The sequence below is a fragment of the Catharus ustulatus genome, chromosome Z (assembly GCF_009819885.2).
Source record: "Catharus ustulatus isolate bCatUst1 chromosome Z, bCatUst1.pri.v2, whole genome shotgun sequence".
NCBI lineage: Eukaryota > Metazoa > Chordata > Aves > Passeriformes > Turdidae > Catharus > Catharus ustulatus.
In genome coordinates, this window is record NC_046262.2 from 9927641 (window position 1) to 9954424 (window position 26784).

The window sequence follows — 26784 nt, forward strand, 5'->3', positions numbered from 1 at the left end:
CAGCCACAGCAGGGCCACATGTAAATTATCAGTCCTAAATTATATACTGGCCATCTGAATCAAACCTAAAAGACTAGTTTTAATGATTAGGTCTGGTGATAATGCTTCAATACTCAGTAAATACAGCTTACAACCTGCAGGAGGAATTAAAGGAAAAATTACTTCGGCCCAACACTTCAAAGTGTTTGGGTGTGTATGTCTTGTTGTAGGCAATACCTCCCAATAATTTCAGGGGAATCTAGATCTCTCAATTCTTAACATAGTTAACCCCCACATTTCTTCCATAATAATTTTGAGAATAAGAGAGGTTTCAGATCCAAACTGACTCCTAAAAAACCCAAGGGAGCAGGATAAACGCCTAGCCAGGGAGGAGCTCAACCTGCTCATCTACCCACCCAGGCAGTAAGGCTTCTCTCTGTTCCTGTGCCTCTCCCGGTCATAGCGGTATCCAGGATAGCAAGTGCATAAGACTCTCCCAAAATTATCTGTGCACTGCTGTTCGCAGGGAGCTTCAGCACAGACATCGTAGTCTAAGAGAGAGAAAAACATGGTTAGGAAAAATACCAAAGGCAGTAGTGGGATGATACCAAGACTGCAAGCATTTCACTTCTCTGCTAATTAAAATAAAGTTGAGTTACATTGTTTTCAAGGACTGAAGGAACCTAGATATAAAACATTCATGAGATATAAGCAAAGGAATACATTAAAATTGTAATTGCTATTCACAGCTTTACAGCTGTTAGGCTATTTCTTAAAGCCATATTTTAAGCAAAGGTTCAGTTTTGCAGTTGGCAGATTTTGGGAATTCTTTTCACAGAAATATTAAATTACTTAAAACTTTCTTTTTGTTTTCTTTGACAGATTTTTAGGTCTGATAGCAACATTTCCTGTGCACAATACTGTGAAAAATCCTGAGGTTAACTGCCAAAGCCAGCAGAAGGTATATCACAAAGAAAAGCTAATTACATCACATGTTAATCGTTCAAAGCCAGATATTACCCTTCTAGGAAAGAGTGCATTGCTACAAACCCATCTCTTAATAGCTGCAGTGTGCACAGCAGGGTACGTCAGTGAAACCCCAAAAGACTGAAGTCCCTGTTTGAAACCCAAAGGAGGGAAAATCTGTTTCTAATTTCACTGCTGTGTAGCAGCAGAACTGAAGCCTCAGGGAAGGACACCAGAGCACAGTGAGGTTTGACCCACATCCCTGTCCTGTCAGGGGCTGGATGTGGCCCCTGGCATGGTGCTGGTGGAGAAGGATAACTCCCAGCTGTGGGCGTGAGGGTTTGGCAGCACCATGCAAGACACCGAGAGTGAAGTGGAATCTGGTCTCAAATCCAGCTCGGGCACAGCCTGCCCAAGGTCAGGTTTTACACCAAAGCAAGTGGCAGTTTCTGTGACCGTTCCAGAGAGCATCAGCCTGCAGAGAGCATCCAGGTGGCTGCGACCATCCAGTGAGTGGGTACTGGGGGCATAGAAGAAATATCTCATCCATGCTCCAGACTAAACAAGTCCAAATAAAATCTAAGTGGTTCAAGCAAGTTCCCAGCAAAGCACTGTGTTTCCATATTCGTAATTAAAACTCATTATTGACTCACCCTAATGACTAGCAGATACCTCTGGGTACAATAATTGTTCCAAACAGTTAAAATGAGCTAAGAGATGGCAAAGCAAATGAAAACACATTTTCTGTATGAAATATATAGAGCACATGGACACCACTGAGGTTAAAAGTGACAGCATGCCAAAATACAGAAAAGCACAAAATGAGACTCAACAAGATGCTGTATGTCACACCAGAACCCCTTAGAAAAAAATGTACTATTGTAATAGATATACCACTGTAATAATGCCAAGCATTCTGCTTGTCACCTCCTAAATAATGGGCATCCTTTCTTTCCTTCTTGCTTCACAACTCGAAGTTTGCCCACAGTGCTGTGGTGCTGAATGGCAATGCCAGGACCCCCTGCAGTAACCAGGGTCCAACAGTGCAGAGCCATGGAATGAAAACATAACTCTTGCCTTCGAACTGTCTGGGGGTAGTTTGGGCTCTTTAAGTGATGCTGGGCTGCAAACTCCTGTTACATTTGGCACTACTGAACAGTCTCAATTATAAAGCATTGCTGATGTTTTTCCTGTGCATGATTGCAATTTTTGTTTTCCCTGAATCAAAATCAGAGTGAGAACAGGATGGTATGGAGGTGAACATGCTGCTCCTTACCCAGTGTACCCACCCAGGTGTGAGACCTGGCCTGTGCCATGTTCAGCTATTCAGAGCAGAGATAAAACAAGCTCTGTCCTTCCTGTGCTTCCATGAATAGATGTGCCCTAACTAGATCAGAAAAAACAATGCTGGAAGGGGCCACCTCCCATCACAAGCAGGAGTAACTATGCATAAACCTTTCCTCGTTTTCCTTTTCCCTAAGGGATAGATACGGCCTGCCTGGTAGTCCAGTCCCAAGATGAAATATCCTTGCAGACAGAAAGCTTTTTACTCATATCTAATCCAAACTCCTCTTACAGCCATTTAGGCCCATTATTTTTGTCCTCTTCTCCTTGGCCATAAAGAGCAGTTTACCTTCCTCCTTGCAGCAGGTTTTCACGTACTTAAAAACTCTTATCATGTCTCCCCTCAGCTTCTTTTATTCTAGACTAAACAATGCCAGTTCTTTTCATCCATCTGTCACCATATTTAATGGAACCAGTCTTTGAACGTGGTGCTCATGTCCACCTCAGCACAGCTCCATCATGTCCATTGCCTCATTTACTTCCTCACAAAGCTGGGGAAGGGTTCAGGAAGTACAAAGATCCCTGCTGGTGGTCCCACACAGTGAACCCAGATCACACAATGGTTGTAGGCAGGCCCTAGGTCCCAGGGCTGTATCCCCAGGGCTTTGGTCCCAGGTTATATGACTTTCCTAGAAACAGTTCTCAGAAATTAGCAAAAGCCACTGCACCACACGTGTGTGCTCTGCAGAACTGGAGATGAACATTCCCTCCTGTGTTCAAACCCCTTGTTTGCCAGCTCAGCCTAGGAAATGTGGTTTGAGAACGAATCAAAACCATACAACGAGGATCAGGCTGTTCCAGACTTCAGGAAAATGCAAAAGCAAAGCAGAACAACAAATGTCTCCATATAAGTTTCAATAAACTCAGAAATGACAATACAACATGGAAAGTTGTACCAAGGAAATTTCTGAAACAATATTAGTAAGGAAAAAACACATCTGACTATAGTTTGCCTGTAATATTTTACTCTGAATTCTTCCACAGCCAGCTCAGGAAACAAACCAGCAGTAGGAAGGGTGGTCTCCAAAATAAACTGCTCCATACTGCATCTGTCCCTTCTTCACTCTATGATGCCATGAGACAGGATCCAAGACTGGACTTGGTTGGAGCTGTGAGTCTCCAACACAAAGAAAAAAGGAGGTCACACAGGAGAAAAAGGTGAGGAGCTGTTTTTTTTATCCACTTTGCTGAATAGGTGGAACAGGAAGAGATGCTATGGAGAGAATCAGACACACAGAAGTAACTCCACACAATGTTTCCTGAGGATCATTGCTCCCTGCAGCTGAAAGCCACAGTGAGAAGATTAGTAAAAACAAATGAAATGCAGAAACTGGATGCATGGACCATACTGCACTACATTAATTTCTGTTCCTTTTCAAGGGCAGATGAAAAATAACACTATGAAAAACAATAAGGGACATGGACAAAGCCACAAGCCTTTGGGAAAGAGTCTGTTGAAAGAGTCTGTTTAAAAAACAGCTGTCCCAGAAGGAGATTGGTGTGTTCCTCGGGCAGCTATAAAAGGGTGGAAAAGGGAGGATCTATACTTCTGTCAACCCTCCTCCCTGCAGCCACTGCTAAATCATAGAGAAGACAGGGCTGGAACTACTTCTCACAGTTTCAGTGTGCCAGTACTGGATTAAAAGGTGCAGATGTGCTCTAATGAACTCACATCTGTAATGCATTTATGTGGTTGATTTGAGATATGGATTTCATACAGCTACTCTGTCAAGATTATGCCAAAACAATGTGCGAAGAGCCAAGTGATGTCTTGTAACAGAGTAAGGGGAAACTAATACTTCAGTGAATCATGTTTCTTGTCTCTTTACCAAGGGCCTGAGATTGTCTCAGATGTTATAGCAACTGCTGTAGCCTCTGAAGTTCCAGGCAAAATACAGATAAAGCTGAAAAAGGAATGGAGAAACAAAGGGAGAGAGGCTGCAGCCAGCAGAGAATTGAATTAGGGGCAGAAACTCTCAGGTTACTGAAATGCAGTTAAAATACAGGATTAGACAAAGACAGTGGGCACAAAATAAAAGCTGCTTTCATAATCACCTAACTTCTCAAGAGATGAAAATTAGAAGCCAAAGTAATAAATTGCAATAGCTCTCATTTTATTTTTGCTTCTATTAATTCTCCTGCTGTATGCATATTCAGTGAATATGCCAGTACATAAAATTCTTAAATTCACAGGAAAGCTGGAGCCCAGACTGTAGAGTCCTGGCTTCTTTCCACCCTGAAAGGATTCAGGACTTCTGCCTCCAATACACACAACTGCCTCCTCCAAGCGTCCGTCTCACACTGGAGCTGTCACCTGTATCACACACGCTGAGACAAAGCTCACAGCAAAACCATGGGATGAGATATTCAACCCATGAGATGTGTGAGCACCAGTTACACCCAAATCTTACCCAGCTCCTCCAGGCACTGTCATCATGAGTGGTTTCTCTCTTTTTTTCTCCCTGCCCCTGCCCCCACCAATCCACCAATTGTTTTAGTGTTTCTAACTAGCAGCAAAGAGGACACAAATTAAAAACAACAACAGCAACAAACACACAACAAATCCACCAGGATTACAGTTTGGGTTGTAATCCCTTACGGCTGGACACTGTAACTCAAAAACAGCTGATTCTCTACTATGTTAATTTGTCACTTTTTTCTGAAACATCACAGACATAAACTAGGAAAATTCTCAGATCAAATCAAGGCTTTCTATACATCATCAAATAGAAGAATATGTTGCCATAGATCAACTTTTAACTTGCTTTTTGTAAAAAAAAGTTTATTGGCATGTTGTCTCTGAACATTTGCTCCTGCTTGGCAGTTCCTGTGGTCCAACAACTTCAGAGCCAGTTTCCATTTTCCAAATCAGATCCATTTTTACTACTGCATGAACTACCCTGATTAAATCTGCATCTTCCTTGGCCCCTGGTGACAAGGAAGCCACACCTATGGGAAATTAAAGGCAGGATGAACTCACCTACACACCATCTCCCTGTGCACTGATAAGTGAAGCTGTACCAGATCTGAGGGATAAAAGGGGAAAGCCATCATCCATGAAAAGTGGTGTTCTGGGTGCACAGAGTACTCCCAACTACCCAGCCAAGGGCAGAACACGTTCCTTGGTCGGCAGTGCAGCAGGTCATGGCACAAGATCTGTGCAGCCACGTGTACTTAGGGGAGGATCAAGGTTTGGCAGGCTAAGCAGAACTTTTGAAAGTTGTTGATCTTTTTGTTTTCCCAACAAATTCTGGGAAACAATTCCTCCCCACACTGATACATGAGATATGGCCAAGCCTGTGCTTATACCAGGTTGCTCTCTCAAACAGACAATGTGGAGAAGAGGGCAGATGGGGAAGGACAAATGCATGGGGACATGATGTGTAAGAACAGTGAAATCACATACCTTCAGGGATGCACTGTCCAAGAACAAACTTATAACCCTTACAGCATTTTTTCCTGAAAAACAATAAAATAAATAAATGAATAAATAAATGTATTCTCTATAGATTAGTGCTGCCTTTAAAAACAGCCATAAGTGGATTGTGGATGTGATGAATCAAACAAGGCAAGGATCCTGAGCAGCTGGAGTTCAGCATTACAGAACACAACAGGGAAATGCACCACCTGGCCCAGGAGGGATTTCACATGGCAACATGTCCAGTCACCTCAGGAGCTGGGGCAGAGTACCCCAACACTGACCCACCCAACATCCCAAGTAACTTCAAAAAATTCTGCTCTCTTGTGTTTTCTGGATGTTGTCTGGACAGCTCATTGCTATTCAAATACAAAACTCAGGTCATAATTTCCACGGTGCAGTGAAGGGTGCTTTCAAATATCTGTCAATACAATGTAGACCTGCAGAAAAGGGCAAATCTCAGTGAGCACTACACAGAGAATAAATGTTATCAGCCATTTCTCATCTTCTAATAAACCTGAAGGAGATAAATTAAATATTTTGGGTATTTCAACTGGAGCAAAGGAGAGTATCTTATATAGTGTGAGATACTCTTATGGAGTATCTTATACAAAACTGCAGTGTAGAGTCAATAGGATCAGACACTCCTTATGTGCCTTTGATATGAACAAAGTCTGAATGCTGAGAAATTACGGTTTCTGACACACTGGCCTGTAATGACATTTAGGCATCCAGCTAAACCTGCTGGTTTTCTCTCCAGGCAGCAAACCACATTAAGTCACCAAGGCTCCCTGCAGTGCTCAGGAGCCTTTACAAATGACTGTGTCCCTGACCACCCTGAGAGCCTCTCACTACAGGGACCTGGTGACTTTCAAAGAGTCTCATACTGGTGACTACCAGGACAGCTGAAAAAGAAAAAACTGCTGTTCAGTGTATTATTACATTAAGTATACAAGAATCTGAGGGGAAAAAAAAACCCTCAGTATTTTACAAGTTTTCACAAGTTTTTCATGCTTTGTGGTCATGCTGAAATATCTCTCAAACTGGGAAACCATCCCTTCTGTCTTTTCCTTTGGTTCAATAACTAATGCAGAGGAGTTCTAAAGCCACGTCTATCAATGACACAACATTCTCCTGGACTATATGTAGCCATCACAAATCATCATTATTATGAATTTAATTCAACTATCAGTTGCAACTGACAGCTTAAAACAAACAATGCATTTCTCCAAACAATGTATAAACAAACTTTGGCTCCATATTTTACCCTCTTCCAAAGATTAGCTGGAATATAAATTATGCTTAATGAGTGTTGAACATCTGAAGAGGAAGCCTTGCTTTGTTATGCAAACAGTGGTGCCTCATTAGACCTCTCTCCAAACACTGCTGTGAAGTTTTATCTGCAAGACAAACAAATGCAGGAGGAATGAGTTCAAAGGTGCATTGGGGAGGCTGTTCATATGCTGCAAGCCCTGCTGATGGCTTTCCAAGTGCACATTGGTCTCCTCTCTCTTCCAGAAGAAGAGAGGCTTGCTTGTAGCTGCTCTTCAGACTGAGATACAGCCCAGCTTGAGAGGGCTGGGAGATGAGCAAGGAGAGGAGGACATCCCTGCCATGAGATGCTGACCTGTGGGGCTGTGCCAGTCAGAGCTAACCAGCCATAGGGAGCAGCAACTTCCATAATTTGTACCCTTCTCCACGGAATTCCCGCCTTATTTTCAGGTTTAGGACCAATAAGCCCTGTGTCAGTAGATGATGTGAGAACCTGCTCCTGAGAGAGGAAGGGGCCACCTGCTGTGAACCTTGCAGGAGCCACCTCTCTCCTCTCAGCTTGCCTGGTGATGGTTTTTGGCTGAACTCATTGGCTTTCCTGTGGCTAAAGTGAGGTTTTGTCTGCCTGACTGGATTCTCCCAAAAGCCAAATCACTTGCCCTGATCAAAGCCTTCTGCCGCAGCCATACATTGAGATCCCACCACATAACAAGCTACAGCCATTAAACGCTGCCCTGGCACCCTGATGCTGCCCCAAAGCAAGCACAGCCTTGTGCTTTAGCTTTCACTTAAAACAACCAGAAAATCATATTCCCCTGGCTGATATCCAAGTGTTTGCTGAAATCCTTCTCTTCAATGACTTTTTGCAGCAATGGATTCCACAGTGGGATGAGATGGTTTTGAGAAACGCTTCCCTTGTTTTAAATATCCCTCAAATTTTTGTTTGAAATTTCCCAAGCCTTACTGGTAAGGAGATTTTGAAATATTTTCTCTAAAAACATGAAGATTTTCCTGCATTGGGAAAGTTTTAAATCATACTTAAAGAAGTGTTTAGAGGGATACCTTTACTTCAGACCACATTCCGGAAACCAATACCCCACGATAATCTCTTCCTAGTTGAAAATCACAGATCTCTGCATTAGTGCAGCCTGTACTCAACAGCACTCTTATCAGCATGATTTTGCCAGGGAAACTGCTACTTTAGGGTTAATGCAAAGGAAATACAATACCTATTTCTCTGGACATTACACTGCAACCCTGGGATTCCTGCATGCTTTAGCTTTCTACATTCTTAAAGTGAAATCTGTCAAAATGAAGGACACATGAGCATTAGCAAGGCATTTTAATAGCAACACTCATTTTCAGACGTACAGGTCCAGGCTGACATATCTAATCAACGTTGCACAGCAGCAATCTCGTTGTACATAATGAGAGGTAAGAAGGGGTTCCTACTGATAATTTTAGCTACTGGATAACTTTCAGCAAGGTGGTTGCTATGCAGCTGTACATGTGGCCATGCATGAAACACAAGCACATGGCTGTGTAAGGAGCTCCACCGTTAAAACCTGGATCTCTGGGGAAATTAGGTTGATTTGTTAAACTGACATCTGGTTTACAAAGGATGAAGCTTCTGGCAGACTTTTATCTGTTACTTTAATGGGGTCCTTCAGCAATTAAAAACACAGTAACTTTTAATTTTCTCACAATCTTTACTCAGGAATAGAAACAAGACCAAAGTGGCAGAGGGCTTGGGGCACCATGATTTTGATTAATAACATCCAGCTTTTGTGATTGTAAGAAAATCTGTAGTGATAGGGACACCCCCAAAGCCAGGTCACCCCATTTTTTTCCTGGTGGGTAGCTGCTGGAGAAGCAGGGAGATATTGTGCTCCTCCCCTTTGTTCCGGAGGTAGAGATGCTTCTGGATCACTAAATGCAGGAAAACGGGTTTAGGGTCAAACTTCTGATAACAATAAATATACCCATAAGTAGGCAAGTGGCATATCTATATTTTTTTTTCGGGATTTGTGGCTTATTACCTCGCAAACTGAGACAGGATCTGATCTTTCCAGGAGCTCCCCTGTGTCCCATCACCCACAGAGTGCCCAGCACACAGGGGTGCACCAGCACAGCACCCCTGCCCCATCCTGCAAAGCAGTAGCTGCTTGATAGCATCGCCTCAGACTGGCTGGACAAGAGGCAAGATGAGAGGAATGTGGCTTAATTAAGCCACTGCTTTATTAAGTTAGCTTATCTGGCAGCTATCAGCAGTAACTCATCCAGCAAGGACCGTGGTTTTTTTCCCCATAATTGCTTCCACCTGGCGCAGAGCTGCAGTCACCCCAGCCCACCTCCTGCTCTGCAAGGGACACCGCAGCGACGCCGGAGACACCGACCAGGGCACGCTGAACCCAGAAAATAAATACACTGTGTGAGAGGGAGGGAGTCACTCAGGGTCCTACAGCTGCTGAAAATCTTCAGAAATGAAAACAATAACAGGATAAACATTTAAAATTGTAATTAACCTGCATCTGCCTGCAGTAACATGGCAGTGAGTTGGGTTACAACAACAGCTGCTCGGTGCATTTATCGAGGTTTGGGAGAGGCGGCTCTAAAACCCTGCCATGAGTCATGCTGAAAAACATACATGATACATGGAAAAGATACAAATGATACACGATGAAAAAAGGGAATGGAAAGGGGAAATGCAAAGGGAAGAAGAAAAATACAAGTTTTATACTGGTTTCAGACTGAACATAATATGTTACGGAAGCTCCTGCTAAAGATGTCAAAAGTAGAAAGAGAAGAGTCTGCTCCAAGAAATATTTGCCTCCTAGGAGCAAAGCAGACAGAGAAATCTCTATGTTGAGCCTGAAAGTGAGTTCTTAGGATAAAATATTGCCCTTACTTTATCCCTAAAATGCTGACAGGCAATCAGTCTCCGGGTTGACTCCTCCCAGGCAGAGGCAGTTCAAGAAGAGAAACTTTGCCTTCCATTCACTGGGGCTAGGACAGCACACATGGACAGTTTCTAGAGCTCAGCACAGGCCTGAGGTTGGGCCACTGGAAGATGCAGCAACTCCCTAGGTGGTCAGGCAGGTCAAATCCCTCACCTCCAAAACACTCTTTCTGACCTATGAATGTCAAACAAGCTGCAATATAGGGGTTAAAAGAGATGCTTAAGATTTTATACAGATTTAAACAGATCAGCACTGTTCTTTCAAGTTGGTGCTGGTAGAAAGCAGTGATAATACTCTCAAGAAATGTCTTTAATAAAAAACTAATTTCCTATTGGGAAAGGAGAGAACTTTTATTTTAATACCAGACTTCTTCAGCCTAAATCATAACTTGAACTCAGAAGAACTTGTGCTGTCTGCTGCAGACCTGAATTAGCAAAGGCCATGGCAGTGTTTTTAATTGCCCAAAGGGCCTTTGTTAGATTCCTCTCCCTATTGTTCCTGCCCAGTATTTCTTTTTTGATCACCTTGGTTTTGAGAAATACACGGCGTAGCAAAAATGCAAATATAAAATACAGAAATGAATGTACAAAAAATAATTATCTCCATCTATAAATGCAAACCAGCAAGGTACACTAAAAAACAAGTCTAAGAAAAACAACCAGAAAACTCACTTTCCTCCTATATGAAATCCAAATGAGCCACAGGTTTGTCTGCCAAAGCACGCACAGACAAAGCCCATCTGCAGCACAAGTGCAGCAGCTCAGTAGCTGTGCACAGTTTCACCGTAATTCACATGGAGAGAAGATTTATGTCAACATGGTGTAAAACTGAAGCAATGCACTTTATTTTGTTTGCCTTTCTATGGGACACATACCGAAATCTTGAGTAAGAGCGGATGGCCTCCCTGCAGACACTTGCTCAGCATACACTTTGCCATGATTTCCAGACTTAGTCCTTTTTCACAGTTTTGTAAAGAGATAATTTATGTTCACACTGGGTGCAATGCAAGGTCCAAGGCCAGCCCAAGCCATTCATGTCATCATCCCAGCTGAGGGTGAGTAACTCAAATACAGTGAAGTCTTCCAATGCTGCAGCACCTATGACTGCTGTGAGTACCTGTGTGCTTCTTTATTTCTCTTCACTGACTAATCAGAGCAGGATTTGCCTGAAAAACACTGTGGAACTCAGACCTCTGAGAGCAAATCACTCCAACTTACTAGCTGATTTCTGTAGAAGTACAATTTTCAGTGGCAAAAGCATTGCCTGAATCTGAGTCTTTTTTTTGGTTAGCTACTAAAGTCAACTAATTTTGCCAACATATAATGGTTTTCTTTCTCTTAGTGGGGGAAAGCGCCCTGCTATCTGCTCTTTTGCTCAACTCTGGCTATTAAGACAGATACCAGAAAAGAAATCACATTCCAGTCGTTGCTAATGGGAAGGTTTTGATAAGATTCACAGTTCCTGGACTCCTCTTGTGTGAACACAAGCCATTGACCAGATCCTCCCCTGGCAAAAGCCACATACCTCTCTTGACTCTTAGGAACTGTGCCAGTGCTTACCCTGGGAGACCCTGACTGATGCTCTTGAAAGCTTTCAGACACGCTCCTTGGCTGCTCCTTACTGTTAACTGACCCCTCCCCTCCTCCAAGTGCTGTTTCATGTCATCTTTTTATTGCCAAAGGGATTTTATGGTGGTGGAACATAAACTGTAGTTCCCTCTTCCCAGGAGAGACCTTCCAAACCAGTATGATGGTTTACAGCCTCTGCAGAGCACAGTACTTGTGAATGCTTGAAGCTCATTCCTCTATAAAAGAGAATCAGAATACTTTGAGGTGTGGCAGAAGCCCTCTACCCCACATGGATACCAGTGGGGCTTGAAGATGCTGACCTGCGTGAAACTGGAAGATGCACAAAAAACAAAACCTCACAGGTCTGACAAATTAGGTCATCAATAAAAAAGTCTGTTCTTTTCACAGGGTACCCAGGGCTCTGCTCTCCATGGGCACAGTGCAGGATGCCTCTCCCCATGAGGTTTGTGGTTTTGCTTAAGTAAATGATACGTGGTGAGGTATTCAGTACAGGTTTCAAACAACAGCAAAGCAGGCAGACCATTCCCCCAACTCATCCCCCCGCATCAGCAGATCAGCACTCCCATGAGACCACCTTTTCTGGACTTTTTAGGTCTTCAGGATGCAGAGAAAGGGGTGGGTGTGAAAACACTGCAGACAGTCACACCAGAAAAAAATTCTTATGAGCTTCTGCTCACTGCAAAAAGAAGTGGCAACTAAAGCTCTGCTTTCTAGCTCTCTTTTGGGCAGAAAAAAAGGACCTTGGGAAACGTTTCTTGTGATCCTCCCTTTCAATGTGTAGCGAAACAAAAAGATGCTGTTGGGATTTCCACCTGAGCCACATTTGCTCCTGTCAGTTCCTGGCCCAACCAGAACCTCAGGGCTGCAAACACATTGACCAAGCACGGGCTAATCAGCATCTTTTTTCTGCAGAACAACTGGCAGCACTGGTAACCATCTGTGTCTCACTGAGCATACCAGTGTCCAAAAATGACTAAATAAAGTTCTGCCTGCGAATGTCCCCTAAGCAAAGAAGGGAACTCTCAGCAGGAAAAACGTTACACAACTTCAAAAAGGTAATGACCTCGGCTACCACTGGAAAAGCCATTTGTTGGATATTTCACATGCATATAAACATCATCCTCGAAATCACATTGAGATTCCTTCAGAGCAAGACTGTACTTTCTTCCGCTCTTTCTTGGATTTTTATTTCATAGTTATTTCTTTCTTAACACAAGGGAATGCTCATGTGCTTTATCACTAGACAAAATGTCAAAAATAGAAGAATGATTAAATAAAAGGCTTGTGACTGTTTTCATCTGCTTAGGCTCAGCTTTATATACATGCTGTCAGCTTTGTCTTGCTCTCTTTTCTAACAAATTTCTTTTATTTTCTGGCATTGTACCAAGAAAATGATTTTGTTTAGTTTTGCAGGTGAAGTTGGTATGGATTCTGCAGAACCAAGTCAATGTTTGACAGGTATGAAATCTGAGGGGAAGAAAAAAAGGAATTTTATACAATGATAGCACTGTTTGCATTTAATAAAAGGTCTAATGAACTGGGACAGTATAATGCATCCTCATAAATATATAGCCATTTCTACAAACAAGCAGCCTTCTAAATATCAACTTAAATGATCCAAGATTTATCCTGAGTTTTAAAATAACTTTGAGATCTAAAGCAAGAGAATCTAGCAAAAGCCTTTTTTCCACCATCTCTGACTTCCAATTAGAGGACTGCAAGCCAAATTTCCTTCCAAGTCTGTAAGTAGTATGTTTTGCTGACGGCACACTTTCAATTATTTATCTAACCCAAGGTGAGCCAGAGTACAGGACTAATCACAGCACATCTGTCCTGTCTCTTGGATTTTTTTAAACTTCCATGACTCTTCACTTTGTAGCTCCAATTTACTACCAAGTATCCATGTGAGATAGAGAGTAATAAATTCCATTTCAGCAGGGAAGGCACAGCCAGAGCAGGGCTGCGAGGAGCTGCACTCATGGGCTGGCTGCTTGTTGGTGCTTGGTCGCTGGAGTCAAACAGCAAAAAATTGCTGGCAAACTCTCAGACTTACTGAATCCACTCCAATGCAGCCCTGTTTATATAGCATCTTCCATCAACAAGATCACAAAAACGCTGCATAAGCAATGTCTAATAAACTCCTTTCGATAAACAGTGAAAGGAAAGCGTCTTTCATGCACGCATGCACAGAAAAACACATCACATAAATCATGCCAGGAAGTCAGATCTCTAAAGCTGGATCTCCACACAGGACATAAATCCCAATTAACCTTCACAGACAAGCTGGTCACCCCATCTACGTTTATTTACTGGTGGGCTGATATTAAAGGACCTGATCCTGGTGCTGCTGCAATCCCTGGCAGCTTTGCCAGGAACGTATGTCAGATTGGGAACAGGCTCCAACCAAGGCTCAGGATGGTGGGTGAGGACATGCTCAGCTCTGAGGATGTGCCACAATTGAACTTCTTGGAAGAATAGTTGCAGATAATCACTCTGACATAAACTTGATCGAGTCTTGCTGACATTTGTCTTTGAAACAGTTGCAAGACTCTTCCTGGTTTTGATGGATTTGGGGTGTGACATGCATCACTGCTCCTGTACTCCCCACGGGGCACAATATCCATGTACACCTTAAACCACCGACACCCTAGACACAGACCCAGATATTTATTCCAGATATTTAATAGGTCTTTAAATTTGCTTTTGAATGGTTTTTGAAATTCCATTCCAGGGAAAAGGTAAGTAAATAAGTCCAGCCAGGTTAACATTTCCAACTTAAATAGTCTAGAAGTGGGGAGAGCCAAACACAAAGCCTTCAGCTTTTAAGGAAATCAAATAGCATGGAAAAAAAACTCGAAGAAAGATACATCTTTGAGCCCCTTAATCTCCACACTGGCTCTCCATGATGTCCAGACGACTCTGTGGTTTCCAGCACTTGGCTGGAAACTGGCAGCATGAGGATGATTGTCTGCATTTGGAAACTGCCCCTCTGTGGAAAGCTCATGGTGAAAGGACAAGAGACACGCAGGGTATGGAGGTTTACGTGGATTGTTCCTGAATACTGGGACAATGGGAAAATATCAATGGTCACTCTCCACACCATCTGTAGATAAGGGGTATGTGATGGCTCCTCTCTTCAGAGCACATTTTGTCCTAAAGGCACAGCAGTCTAATTTTATACATTGTGAATCGCATAACGGTGCTTAACAACTCCTTATGCCTAAGGATTTTTATCCTTCCAGAACTGGCTTAGAGTCACTGGGGCATGACCCTGCTTCAACACAGCCGAAGGGATTTTTGAAGGCAAGGTTTCAGCCAAGCAACAGAAACAAAACCCCTAAAATTTCAGAAAAACAGATTCACGACATAATTTGAGTGGCAAGGGACCTTTGGAAATCTTGTGATCCAAGTGCACCTGACAGCAGAGAACTGCTCAGAGACTTGCCCAGATGAGTGCTGAATGTCTTCAGAGATGGAGATTGGCTCACTTCTCTGGGACCCTCTTCCAAGTGCTTCACCATTTCACTGCCCTTTTCCCAATTTATAGCTGCTTAAAATGTCCCTGCTGCAACCTGTGGCTCTTGTCTCATGCTGTTTTGCAGTGCACCTCTGATGAAGGTCTGGCTTCATCTTCTCTGCACTGCCAGCACATCTTACCTGTAACTTCTCATTAGTTAGTGGCAGACACCAATTAAATTCGCCCCTTAGCTCCCTCCCCTCCAGACGGAGCAAACACCAGTTTGTATTCAACCTCCTTGAATACAACATGCTCCAGCCCCTGAGCATCTTAGCACCAGCTTATTGGTTAGAGTATGAAATTGCACATAACCAAATCAAAAAGTAACACTAGGCAAGTATTCTTTAAAAATGAAAAAAAAAAAATTAGACACAAACAAACAGACTAAAAAAAAGAGGAGGGAAAAGGAGTGATCTGCTGAATTGCAATGCAATGGCAGCTTTGATCCCCTATCACTATTTTCTCTTCCCACTTAATTTCCACAATAGAAGTTTAAAAGAAAAAAAAAATTACAAAAAAAGGTAGTAAAACTTGAATGAAATACAAACAATACTATTTTTTTCATTAAAGTATTGTCGAACAGAAGAGTTTGCCAGTTATCATCACTATCTAAGCAACAAGAGCTTAAAGGTTTTTTTAATATAATTTCAACATCAATAGCAGCAATGGAATTAAGTTCTTAGTTTAAGCTCTTGGAAATATCTATAAAGACACTAAAAAGATAATATTTCAAGAGTGTTTCACTGATCCAGATGTTTCTCTCTTTTCCCCCTCTGTTTTATTGTTCCCAGAGAAGACCTTATAAATACTGAAACTGCTTATTAAGTATACAGACTTAATGAATTGGACAAGGGAAGAAATAATACTTAACATAACATGTTCACAAGTCAGATCCATGTTTATTGTCAACAGAGATGATAGCAAAATACTCTCTATGCAGAGAATCTCTGTTAGGACAGAATCTGTCTCCATGAACCACTTCCAGCATACTGAAAAGATTAATTTCTAAGACAACGCAGTATGAAAGTATGTTGAATTATGTAGTAATGCTGTACCACGGCCCCAGTGCCAAGGTTTATTTTTAAAGCCACACATCTGCAGGTTATTTGTTGCAGGATGGGGTGGATGGAGTCAATCCTCAAACAATTTCCTAAGCAGGGAAGCATTACTGGAACGAGAAGTTGTTTATATGGTGTCACTGGAAGGCCTGGTATCTGGGATGCACCAGTGGTGTCAGAGCTGCCTGGGTAGCTGAGACTACTCCATTTATGCAGCAGTCAACAGTCAGTGGGAATTTCACAAGCAGCTTTTTGATGTGGCACTCAGCTCCTCTGTTCAAAGTGGCAGGAGCAGAAATGCCATCCAGCCATGTGATTTTGGAATGGAGTGCAGTGCCCTCTCAAAGCCAGTTCATCCCACTCTTTAATTTATAAGCAAATGAGTGACACTATGACAGTTCTAAACACAAAAAGCAAAGTTATTTTCAGAAACTTCCCTGCATTTCCCCACCACACCGTGTCCTACACAGGGCTCAGCTTTCAATCCAGCCTGAGCCAGCCAATTGCCTGTTAGCCATGTGCTAATTGCAGAAGCGACCACACCATGCCCTAGCTGATCAAACCACAGCCCTACTCCCAGTTTTTATTGCCTAATTTAATGGGACTGGCATTGGCTGCTATTCCTCTTTCTCATCCTGCTGCTGAAATATGATTTTAGTTCTGAATAACCTACTGAGGTTGAACAGAAGACTTCTGTGAGATGCTGAAATGCTATTGAGACTACTCACCTTCATTTGACTCTGTATACTTGATATTTGGAGCCATGTTCCAGTTGAAAGACTGTCCCCCCACCAGTCCCTTCTCACCCACTGCCTCAAAAATAGGGATGAGGTCTGGTACCAAGCATGACACCTGGACAGCCTGAGGCAGGATGAAGAAGCATTTTGCTCTGGACAGCTATGAAACACTGTGAGCAAAGAGGTAGAAATGGGGCAAAGGAAAAGTGGACCTGCTGTGGGGCAAAACCTTGCTGCTTGGGCAGAGAATTTTGCTGAAGGCAAAATCTTCTAGGCTAAACAAGAGAGCTGAGAGGAAAGGTCACAAACCTAAACCTGGACCCTCCCATCCTCAGATAGGTAGTGAAGACACTGAGCTGGTGAGGGTGACTTGTGATGGGTGCATGGAGAGTCTTGAGCATGATGAATTCTGAGAGGAAGCCTGATGGCTTGCAGCATCGTGCAATTGCTCTTGTATTAATTACATCTCTCATTAAAATGGGGTCATGTTCTCAGATGCTGGTGCCTGCAGGCACACACCAAATTTGTATTACAAAAATTGTAATTTGTATTACACCCTTTCCTAAAACCAATGCACACTGGGGATGACAGCTGGAGCTGGTGCAGCAGTTCCAGTTCCAGGCAGCAGTTCAGAGGTGCAAGTGCTGGAGTGACTCTGGTGTTTGAAGCATCAAAATGGGCTCAACATCTGTGCTCAGAGAAAAACCTGACACCAGTGTGAGAACAGAGTCAAGGTTATGGACCCATTTACCCAGGAAGATTGAGTAGGCCCCTCAGTTTGCCACATTTCACCAGGTTTCCCCTCCCTGCAGACCATCCTGCACAACCAGCGCAGTTTTGACGTTCAGTGGTTTCGTCTGTGACGAGCTCTTTACAACTCACTTGTAAACATTTGTTTTCTTCTAGCGATGGGACTTTGCTTTGTCTGCCTTATTTCCGTGACCTACAATGAGGGCAAACATCCTGCTGGGTGTCAGTTTTAAGACGTGCTTGCTGGTGATCGTGTTCTTGTTTGCCTGTGGGAACCCATCTCTCCCCATCACTCTGCCACGGTTTTTGGTATTTCTCTCACAATGTCATTTTTTTGTTGGCAAATTTTGGTGGTCCGGGTCAGGCTGACATTTCTTGGCAATGCTCAGTGCCACATTTCTCATTCTTCCTTTACCATTAGTACATTTAAGGTATTACAGCACAAATATCTTGCTGCTGTAATGCCTGCTCATACCTAGAAAATACGTGGAAGAATGGTCCTTGTGGAAGAACTTGAACCTACCTGCACAGCCCTCACTGGAATGGCACCATAAAACTGACAACTGCTACGATATGTGCCTTCATCTCTGCTAATGCTTTATTCTCTATACAGTATTTAAACATCTTTTTCATGTCACAGTAGTCATGGCTGAGAGGAGGCCTAGGACAAACCATGGCAAGAGCCAGAAGAGTCATCACCTCCATCTAAAGCAAGCCCCCAGGGAAAGTTTGGGTAATTTCTTCCTATTAACTTATACATCTCTAATATGTTTAAAGATGTATCATTACTAAACTTCCAGAAATTTCCAAGCTGATGTTGCACTTGAATAAGTAAAATACAGAGTGACTGCTGAGGAAGTGTAGGAGATAAGAGAGCAATGTATTTTTTCTGACTGGCTTATCATGACTGGTGTGACTGTGGCTCTCCAAGAGTTAAATTTAATTCTTCCTGGAAAGTGCAAGTTGTGTCCAAAAAGTGGTCTTGCAGGTAAACACACCGTACACCCAAGGCATCCGTCTGTGTTAGCCTGTAAAGACCATGATGAATTTAGACCTGAGGCTAAATCAGTATGAATAAAAACAAGACTACAATTAAAATATTATATACAATATTATAATATAATAGTATAGATTAGTAGGTCAAGGAATCCATTTTATGTTTCTGTTCCTCTTGGAATGCACATTTTGTGTCACTTCATGTAATACTCGTGCATTGTCTTTGAGTGCACTGTTCACACCACAATGCTTTCGTAGAGATAGTATTTCATGTAGAATAAAACAAACTAGTTATTTTCTTTCCTAGTCTATTCACAAGTTGGTTTTTACTTCTGAGACACTCCAAGGAAGAAAACCCAACATTTTTACAGGCTGAGATATCAATCTGATTCTTAAAGCTGTTTGAAAGCACTGTAACATAACTGGCGCACTCTAATATATTTGGAATAAAGGTTTGGCAGGTGGTCTAAAGCAAACTCCCCCAAACCCATGAGTGCAAGCAGCAAAGTGAAATCAATACAGTGTACATTCCTTGAGAAATTTCATCTCAGTTTGGTTTTTTTTCCACCTTTTCTACTAATGAAGTGCTTGTTCATCAATGTTACAACCCAATGGGCACAGTGTGTATTACAATCTCACCATCTGCATCATTTACATTCCCAAATGTGGAATCTCGGCCAGATGTCTGACTTATCTCCAAGACTTCAGACATATGGTTTTCATTTAAATGAATCACAATACTAACAGAAATCCAGTATCTATTATCTGTCACAATTGCGGATAATAACTCAGAATAAATTTAACTTGAGCTTTTTATTGTTGCCCACATAGATACTTCTGTGGATGAATCTCCTAAAGTGCAATAATAAAAATCGAATGAAAGTTAAAGCAGAATGTTAAGCAGAATAGTTTCAGATTCTATTGCAAGCAGAAGAAAAATGTGCAGCTTTAGTAACATAGAGATCCTAAAGCAATGCACGACACAGGGAAACAATTCAATGCCAGGATATTAGGTAACCCCAAGCCATATTCTGTTGATTCCTTTAAGGATCCAGCAAAACACAATGCATTGATGCTCAGCAGTAATGATTGCCATCATGTGTGTGTGTGGGGGGGGGTTCATAATCTGAAAACAGCATCATACTCTCCTGTTGGCACACAGAACTTGAAGCTTCTACTCAGAACTTGTGTGGTGTTTGCTGGCACAAAACCACCCACTTGAAATAAAATGTGCACATTCATTTAGAAATGTGTTGTGTTACATATTTTGCTCTGATTTGGATTTCTGGACCTTTCCACACTCTTAATTAGTACTGGTAGTAGTAATAACATGTTTTTACTTCCATGATGTTAACCACTAGGGTATGAATGCTGGTAATAGAAACTAAGTTCGCCGTAAAGAAAATGCGTAGTTCCTTATTTAGATTTTTTCCTTCCCACTTCAATAATTCTATGATTCTAATTCTTTAGATTTGCTGCCAAATAAACACCACTCTTTACCCTTTCACAGAAGAAAAGTACTGGTGTTTACACTAGATTGACATCAAAATGTGCCTGCCATGGACCAGAATCCCAAATCCTTATGGAAACCCTGATGAGAACAATAATTTCAGACTGAATATTTTCAGTTATGACAAGATGCAGGGACCAGGACAGAGTTCTCCACATTAGCACATTGTGAGTGAGGGAAAATCAAAGCCATCACATTCCTTATTATAACTGTACACAATTTTCTGCAAAGTAGTTGAATTTCATATCAAAACCACCATGCACAGGTAGAAATGTGCCCAAGTACAGGTGCCTTTGTCTTCTTCAGGGAAGGACAGATGCTTCTGGAGAGCATCTCAGCCTGGCAGTGGCATGGCAAAGCTCCTAACTCTCATGCCTTGCTTGAGACATGTAAGGAGAAAAAAGCTGGGCTTTAATACCCCAGTTTTCACCACAGCTGTATAATTCCTTTAAACTCTTTCAGAGCCTCACTCCTATGAACGGTGATGGAAGGCCATGAAATGATGAAATTTGCACCAAAACCAAGACGAGGAAGTAGCCTCCTTGCCTACTCTGCTGACAGCCACTAGAGCCACATCCCTTCTGGGGTGGGGAGACCCCACAGAGGCCCCTCCTCACCCCCCAGCACACCCCTGCACAGATACATCACCCTGTGTGGGAGGCGGGGTGTGTGCCTGTGGTTTGACAGCCAAGCATAGTGAACCCAGAGCTCCCCCAGAGAGGGGTCAGCCTTGAGGGAGCTCTTAGGGGAACTCTGTTTGCAGAGCTGGAGACAAGGGCAGCCGCCCCCTCAGCTGTGCAGCTCCTCTGACTCTCCCTGTGGATTCAGCTGTTTCGTAAGCCAGGGAGAGTGCAATACTAAAACATCATTGCATTTGGACCTCTCATGAAACCCTTCCAGAAATGGAACTGGAAAAAAACTCCAGGCTACAATCATGTAATTAAATGTTGAATCACAACAGAGAACCACAGAAGTCCAGTGAAAATTATGCTGGCATGCGGTTAACGCTGCTTTTTCTTAATCTGTGAATGCCAAAACCCTTTGGGTGTTCACAAGGTCACTGTCATGTGCAATGGTGACTTTATTTGCTCACTGTTCCCTGCACACTAAACTCCCTTTCAGTGTGCTTGAAGCCATCAGAAACTATGCTTGTCTCCCTGTACTTTTTCAGCCAATGCCCAACTTAACTACTTCATCTGCCAGAATGCCAGAATATTTGAATGATGCAGTCCTGAAGAACATGGAGTCGGAACACCACAGTGAGACACCATGGGCTGCCTCTAGAGCTCAGTACCAGCCCTGAGATGGGACTCTGCACCATCCAGGAGCACTGGTGGACGTCTCCCACACTTCATGGGAAAACTGTGGAATTGGCTCCCTGGTCGTTGTGGCTGGATTTTTCAGTCCAGTATAGAGCACATATACCTACCTTGGGATCCATTTAACAACTCCCTCCAAAAAACCAGATGCTTGTTCTACCTCCAAATCACAATTCCAGAGTAACTTCAGTCCTTTGCCACAACTGGTGGCAGATAAGATCAAACACAGTCCAATACATACACAACAAATTGTAACAATTTGCTCCTTCAGGGGCAAGAGTAGGCAAGGAGAAACACCTCTCAGGTCATGGTGAGAATTGTTTCCTTCCCATAGGCCTTTGTAGGCACATATTAATCCCTTGAGTTCTATTGGCTTACACAGCTGTTGTCACCCCTGTTCACCCTGGTTCAGCCCGCATTTACCATATAAGTACTATCCCTAGAATGTTCTTCCCTCTGCTGATCCCCACTGGTCCTGGTTTGCTGCAGTGCTCCGCCCCTGTCATCCCATTGGTTCTCCCATTGGCTGCCCTGCCTCTGCACCACTTTCACCTGCTCCCATTGGCCCTTGGCCCTCAGATCCGCCTCCTTTGACCCAGATTTAACCCTGTGCCTTCACCCCAGTTGTCTTTGTTGCTGGATGCTCTTTGAGACAATAGCGGGGTCCTGAAGCTCCATACAAAGACCTATCCTTGCCTTTGCTCATTGGCAATTCAGTAAGCGTGCTCCAGGCTTTGAGAGTGCTGGTCGCTCGCAGAGACCTGTTGAAGTGCACTCCTTCACTGCCCATGTTCACTGCCTGATGGCGTGGGTACCAGCCTCATTGGCACACAGCTTGGATCTCTGAATTTCCATAGATTCAGTTCACTGTTCACACACAGTGCAGTGCAGTAGTGCTCAAAGGTGCCCAAACCACTTTTCAACATGCTAGTATGGGCCTGGAAGTGGGGCAGCTGCTTGAATCCATTACTCTGCCCAGGCATTGCTCTCTGTTGATATATTTCCTTGTTCTATTGCTTTGGGGATAAAACAGGGACAACAGGACTTTTATTTTGCATATATTATCACCACGATTACAGTAAAGCAGCCACTCTCAGTTCCTGCTGGGGGATGATCTTTGGAGTAAATGCTGCTGAAGATTGAAAATAAATGGCTGATACTTTTTCATGAGGAGCAAGCTCATGGCTTGAGATTGTCCCCTTTTTTTCACCTATGCAATGCAAAACCAGCACAAAGTCCAGCTGAAGCCTCCTGCCCTTGAGAACTGAACAACTGTTTGAGATTTGTCTGATCCCGCCACAATTGTCCTCTACAGAAGGATGGGAAGTACTGGTCTGGCCCTCCATGAGTGATAAAGCAGTTGAGAGAACATATGAGATCTTATAAAAATGATGAATTCATTTTCCATGGAGTCCAGTAAGTTTTATGCTGCTACCTACAAAAACGTCAACTGTTCAGTTTCTCACTGAGATTTAGCTGTTGCATTTTGACAGCAATGGAAAAGAACAGCAAAAAGACCAAATCTGCGCTTATTAGAGCTGGGCAGTAAATTACATGCTCTGCTCCATCCACAAGGAAATGTTTATCAACTGCTGCCAAAAACTACAGCACCCTGGTGTTTCCTCAGACTTGCCTTCCCATTTCTACAGCCACTGAGGAGGCTGTTACCCTTGGGAAGTCTCATTTAGAATAAACAGTTCTTCATGTTCATTATCGTGATTCCCAGAGAAAGGACTGGAGGAGCTAATTAGCAACTAAGCATGACTGGAAGCGCCAGGCTGGACCCAGCGGATCTGCAAGTGCATAGTCCAGGCTGGAGAGCTTCAGCAAACTCATGACTCTTCCTCTGTCTTCAAGGACGCCTAGGTTTTGAGCTGGGGAATTTATTCTTTTTTATTGGGGTGACAAACAGTTCACTGGAGGAGGGCAGGGGAGAAACCTAACTACAGCACTGTTTCAGGAAATGACCAATTCTAAGAAAAATATAAGATGGACTTGAGTGCCAAAGTATTCCAGTGCCTCACCAAAAAGTAGTATTTGCAGATCAGGCTTGACCAACTGCTTCACAAAGGCAAAAAGGGAACTTCAAGCCCTTAAGTATGACGGAAGCCCAGTTTGCATCATTTGGTATTTCTTTGCAGTTCGGTTCAGCCTTTGGATCTGTTTGTCCCTGGTTCAGTCTCACCCCTGTGATGATGGCAGGTCCAGCCAGGCTCAGCAAGCTTGGAGTTCAGGTAGGAGCACCCAGCAAAGCTCACTCAAAGCCTCCTCATCTGCATGGACCAAGGGCTCTGGACCAAGAGAGCAGGTTGCCCAGCTGCTGGGGCTGGGGGCTCACGCCCAGGGCTGTCCAGCTCAACCCCTTCATCCCAGCACACCGGGGGCTCTGGACCTGGCAGCTGTAGTCCGTCATTCTACCAGTGAGGGGAAAACAGGACTGATAAACACCTCAGATCAGGTCTATTTTAAATCCAGTAAGTCGAAGCATTTTGCCAGTTAGGGAGTTAGCCACAGACTTTGCCAGTGGCACAGATTTTTGGTTCAGCTTGTTGCCTTCATCAGAGGTTCAGCTCAACTTCTAATAGTAGGGGTTAATCTCCTCTAGTCAACACGGCTTATTACAAGATCACAGTAATCCCTGTATAGGTTCAAAATCAACAAGTTAAAAATGTATTAATCTATGCAAAGCCATGGTAGATTAAAAGAAATGACACTTGTGCTGTGGCCTATCTATAAGATGGGAGCTGGATTTTGTTCTGCTGGTTGTAGTACCTAAAAGAGCTGTTTGATAAAATACAGCTTAATTGCTGTCTAATGTCTTTCTAACAGGCACAGAGGTTGTCTTTCTTTTGAAATGTCTAAGATTTCGAAGACCCACAAAGACAGTCTTCCATTTCCCATTGACCTGCAGGAAATGCTTGTAACCTATGAGTTTGAATCAGAACAGTGGGGTTTTTTTAATCAAATCTTGTTCCATTGCTAATTTCTCCCCCGCCAAAATCATTATTTACTTACACATTCTTTGCTACTTAGAAACACAGGAGGAGCGAACAAATGCATCAGCCGGATCACTGAGAATCATCTCTGGAAATGCTAAGGTCTTCTTACTCAGCAAATAGATTTTGATGTAGGCCTGTCTAGTTCAGCGAAGGAAGGCAAGAGAATGGCACCATTTCACATGAAAGCACATAGAGGTGGCCAAAACCCTTATATAGCAAAATGGGATTGTCACTGTGGTTAAAAACAAAGCCATCACTGTGGTGCTGGACTGCGCTGTACACACGGCGCCCTGGAAACCCGCCTGTCCTGGATGCAGCAGGGCGTACAAAAATGTGGGCTGTTTACATGGATGAGGAATCACGGCCAGAATTCCACTGCATCTGCAGAGCCTGGGTTAGACGGTGTGCTCTGGACATGCGGGGAGAGCTTTGCAACCGCACCAAAATGAAAACGTGCTGCATGGCTCCATTTAATGGCAACATTTAAGTTTCCTGTTACACTGAAAGCCAGAAAACAGATGCAGGATGAACTGAAAAGGCAGGTTTTGATTTGTAGGGAAATTCAGCATCTCCCTGCTGCAATACTTCACAGGGGCCCCAAAAAGCAATAACCTACTTTCTTTGCTTTAGCATTTGCAAAGTACCTAGGAAGGCATGGCATTGACTTATGAGACCAGGACAACAATGAGGCAGCCCTGTGACTAGGGTGACACCCCAGAGCTTCTCCCTCCTTGCCATCAACACATTTGGAGCCAGCAGTTTATTCCCAGCCAGCACAGAGAGCCATTGTACAGGGATACCCAAGGAGATGGGCTAATCCTAGGTACCCCTTCCTCACCTCTTGGATGCTGCATGTCCTGCACACAGCATCACTCAGGAAACTGATACTCCAGCAGCCCTCACTCCACTGCAGCCCTTAGACTACGGGGTTGATGGTCACCAGCTTGCACGCAGGTGAAAGGGGCTCTCTGGATCTACAAGACTGGGACAAAACACCTGAAGGCTATTGTAAACATAAGGTGAGTTGCTTCCCCAGCTCCCAAAGAGCTCACCAGAGCTCACCCATAGAGGCAGATCCTGGAGTGGGGGAGAGATCTTCAGATATCTGGAGAAAAAGGACCGGAATGTTCAAAAGTATGGAACTCTGCAAAGAAAATTTCATGATTATAAGCTTCACCTGATTGTAAGCCGCACGTCCGGGTGTTGGCAACTGTCTTGGGTTACAATACAGGATGTGATAAAAGGTATCTGTTCTATCACCATCTGCTGAGGGTGGGGGCAGTGATCCTTATCTCAATGGCAGATATTCTGCTAATGGGCCATCCATTGAAACCAGGCAGGGCATTGTTCTTTATCTTTTCACAACCCATCCTTCCTCCAGCCAGTCATTTTCTGCTAATGGCCATTGAGTCCCACTGTGGGACTGATAAAATTACTGCATCCCATTGGAAGTTGCTCCAGCCAGGGGGAAGAGCCCAACATTTCTTACCAAGATAAAACAGAGGTTTTGGGACACTAAGGGAGCCCCTTTCTCCACTGGATTCCAGAGGAAAACTGGATTTCTCCACATCACCACTGGACCTCCGGAGGGAAACTGCACCTTCTACAGGAGCACTGCTTCAACTGAATCACATCTGTCACTGCAAGAGGACTGCAGCCACCATTTAATGGGACTGCTGCCAACACCCTGCCTGACAGGGTGTCAGGTTGTACTCTGACTGTGTCAGGGTTTGGAGTTTGTTTCTTTGTAGTACTGTATTTCTATTTTCATTTCCCTAGAAAATAACTGCTATTCCTAATTCCCATCTCTTTGCCTGAAAGCCCCTTGATTTCAAAATTACAATAATTTGGAGGGAGGGGGCTTACATTCTCCATTTCAAAAGGAAGCTCCTGCCTTTCTCAGCAGACACCTGTCCTCCAAACTAAATCAGCAAGTTTCCGTTCTTTGTCCATATATAAGCCGCACCTGATTATAAGCCGCACTTTGGTTTCGGACCAAAGTTTTAGTCAAGGTGGTGCGACTTATAATCATGAAATTACTGTAAATAAGGCAAGAAGTTTCAGTGTTAAAAAAAGAAAAAAGATAGTGAAAGGGAGGAACAATGGGCTAAAACTCCCGAATGGTGGGGAGCAGGCAGATAAGGAGCACTGCTGTGCCATGTCTCACTTCATAAAGTCCAAAGATAGCCCAAGGAAATGATGAGGCAGCAGAATTAAATAAACCAGATAACACGTACTTTTTCATGCAACACTAAGCTGCAATATTTGGGGTGAGTTGGAGGCTAGAGGATTAAGGAGGTTCACACAGGACTCAGACAAATCCATGAGAAAGGGCTAGGCTAGGTAAGCACCACAGGCACAAACTTGCCT

At 43.3% G+C, this 26784-nt stretch overlaps 1 protein-coding gene across 2 annotated transcripts in view; it reads right to left on the reverse strand.

Moving 5' to 3' along the window:
* Nucleotides 1–26784, reverse strand: part of CCBE1 (collagen and calcium binding EGF domains 1) — a 96039-nt gene that overhangs the window by 18174 nt on the left and 51081 nt on the right. For both annotated transcript variants that reach the window (XM_033086154.1, XM_033086155.2), the window contains exons 3-4: nt 5696–5748; nt 396–530 (exon numbers count right to left, since the gene is read on the reverse strand). In XM_033086154.1, the coding sequence (XP_032942045.1) occupies nt 396–530; nt 5696–5748 (188 nt within the window). The remainder of the gene's footprint in view (nt 1–395; nt 531–5695; nt 5749–26784) is intronic.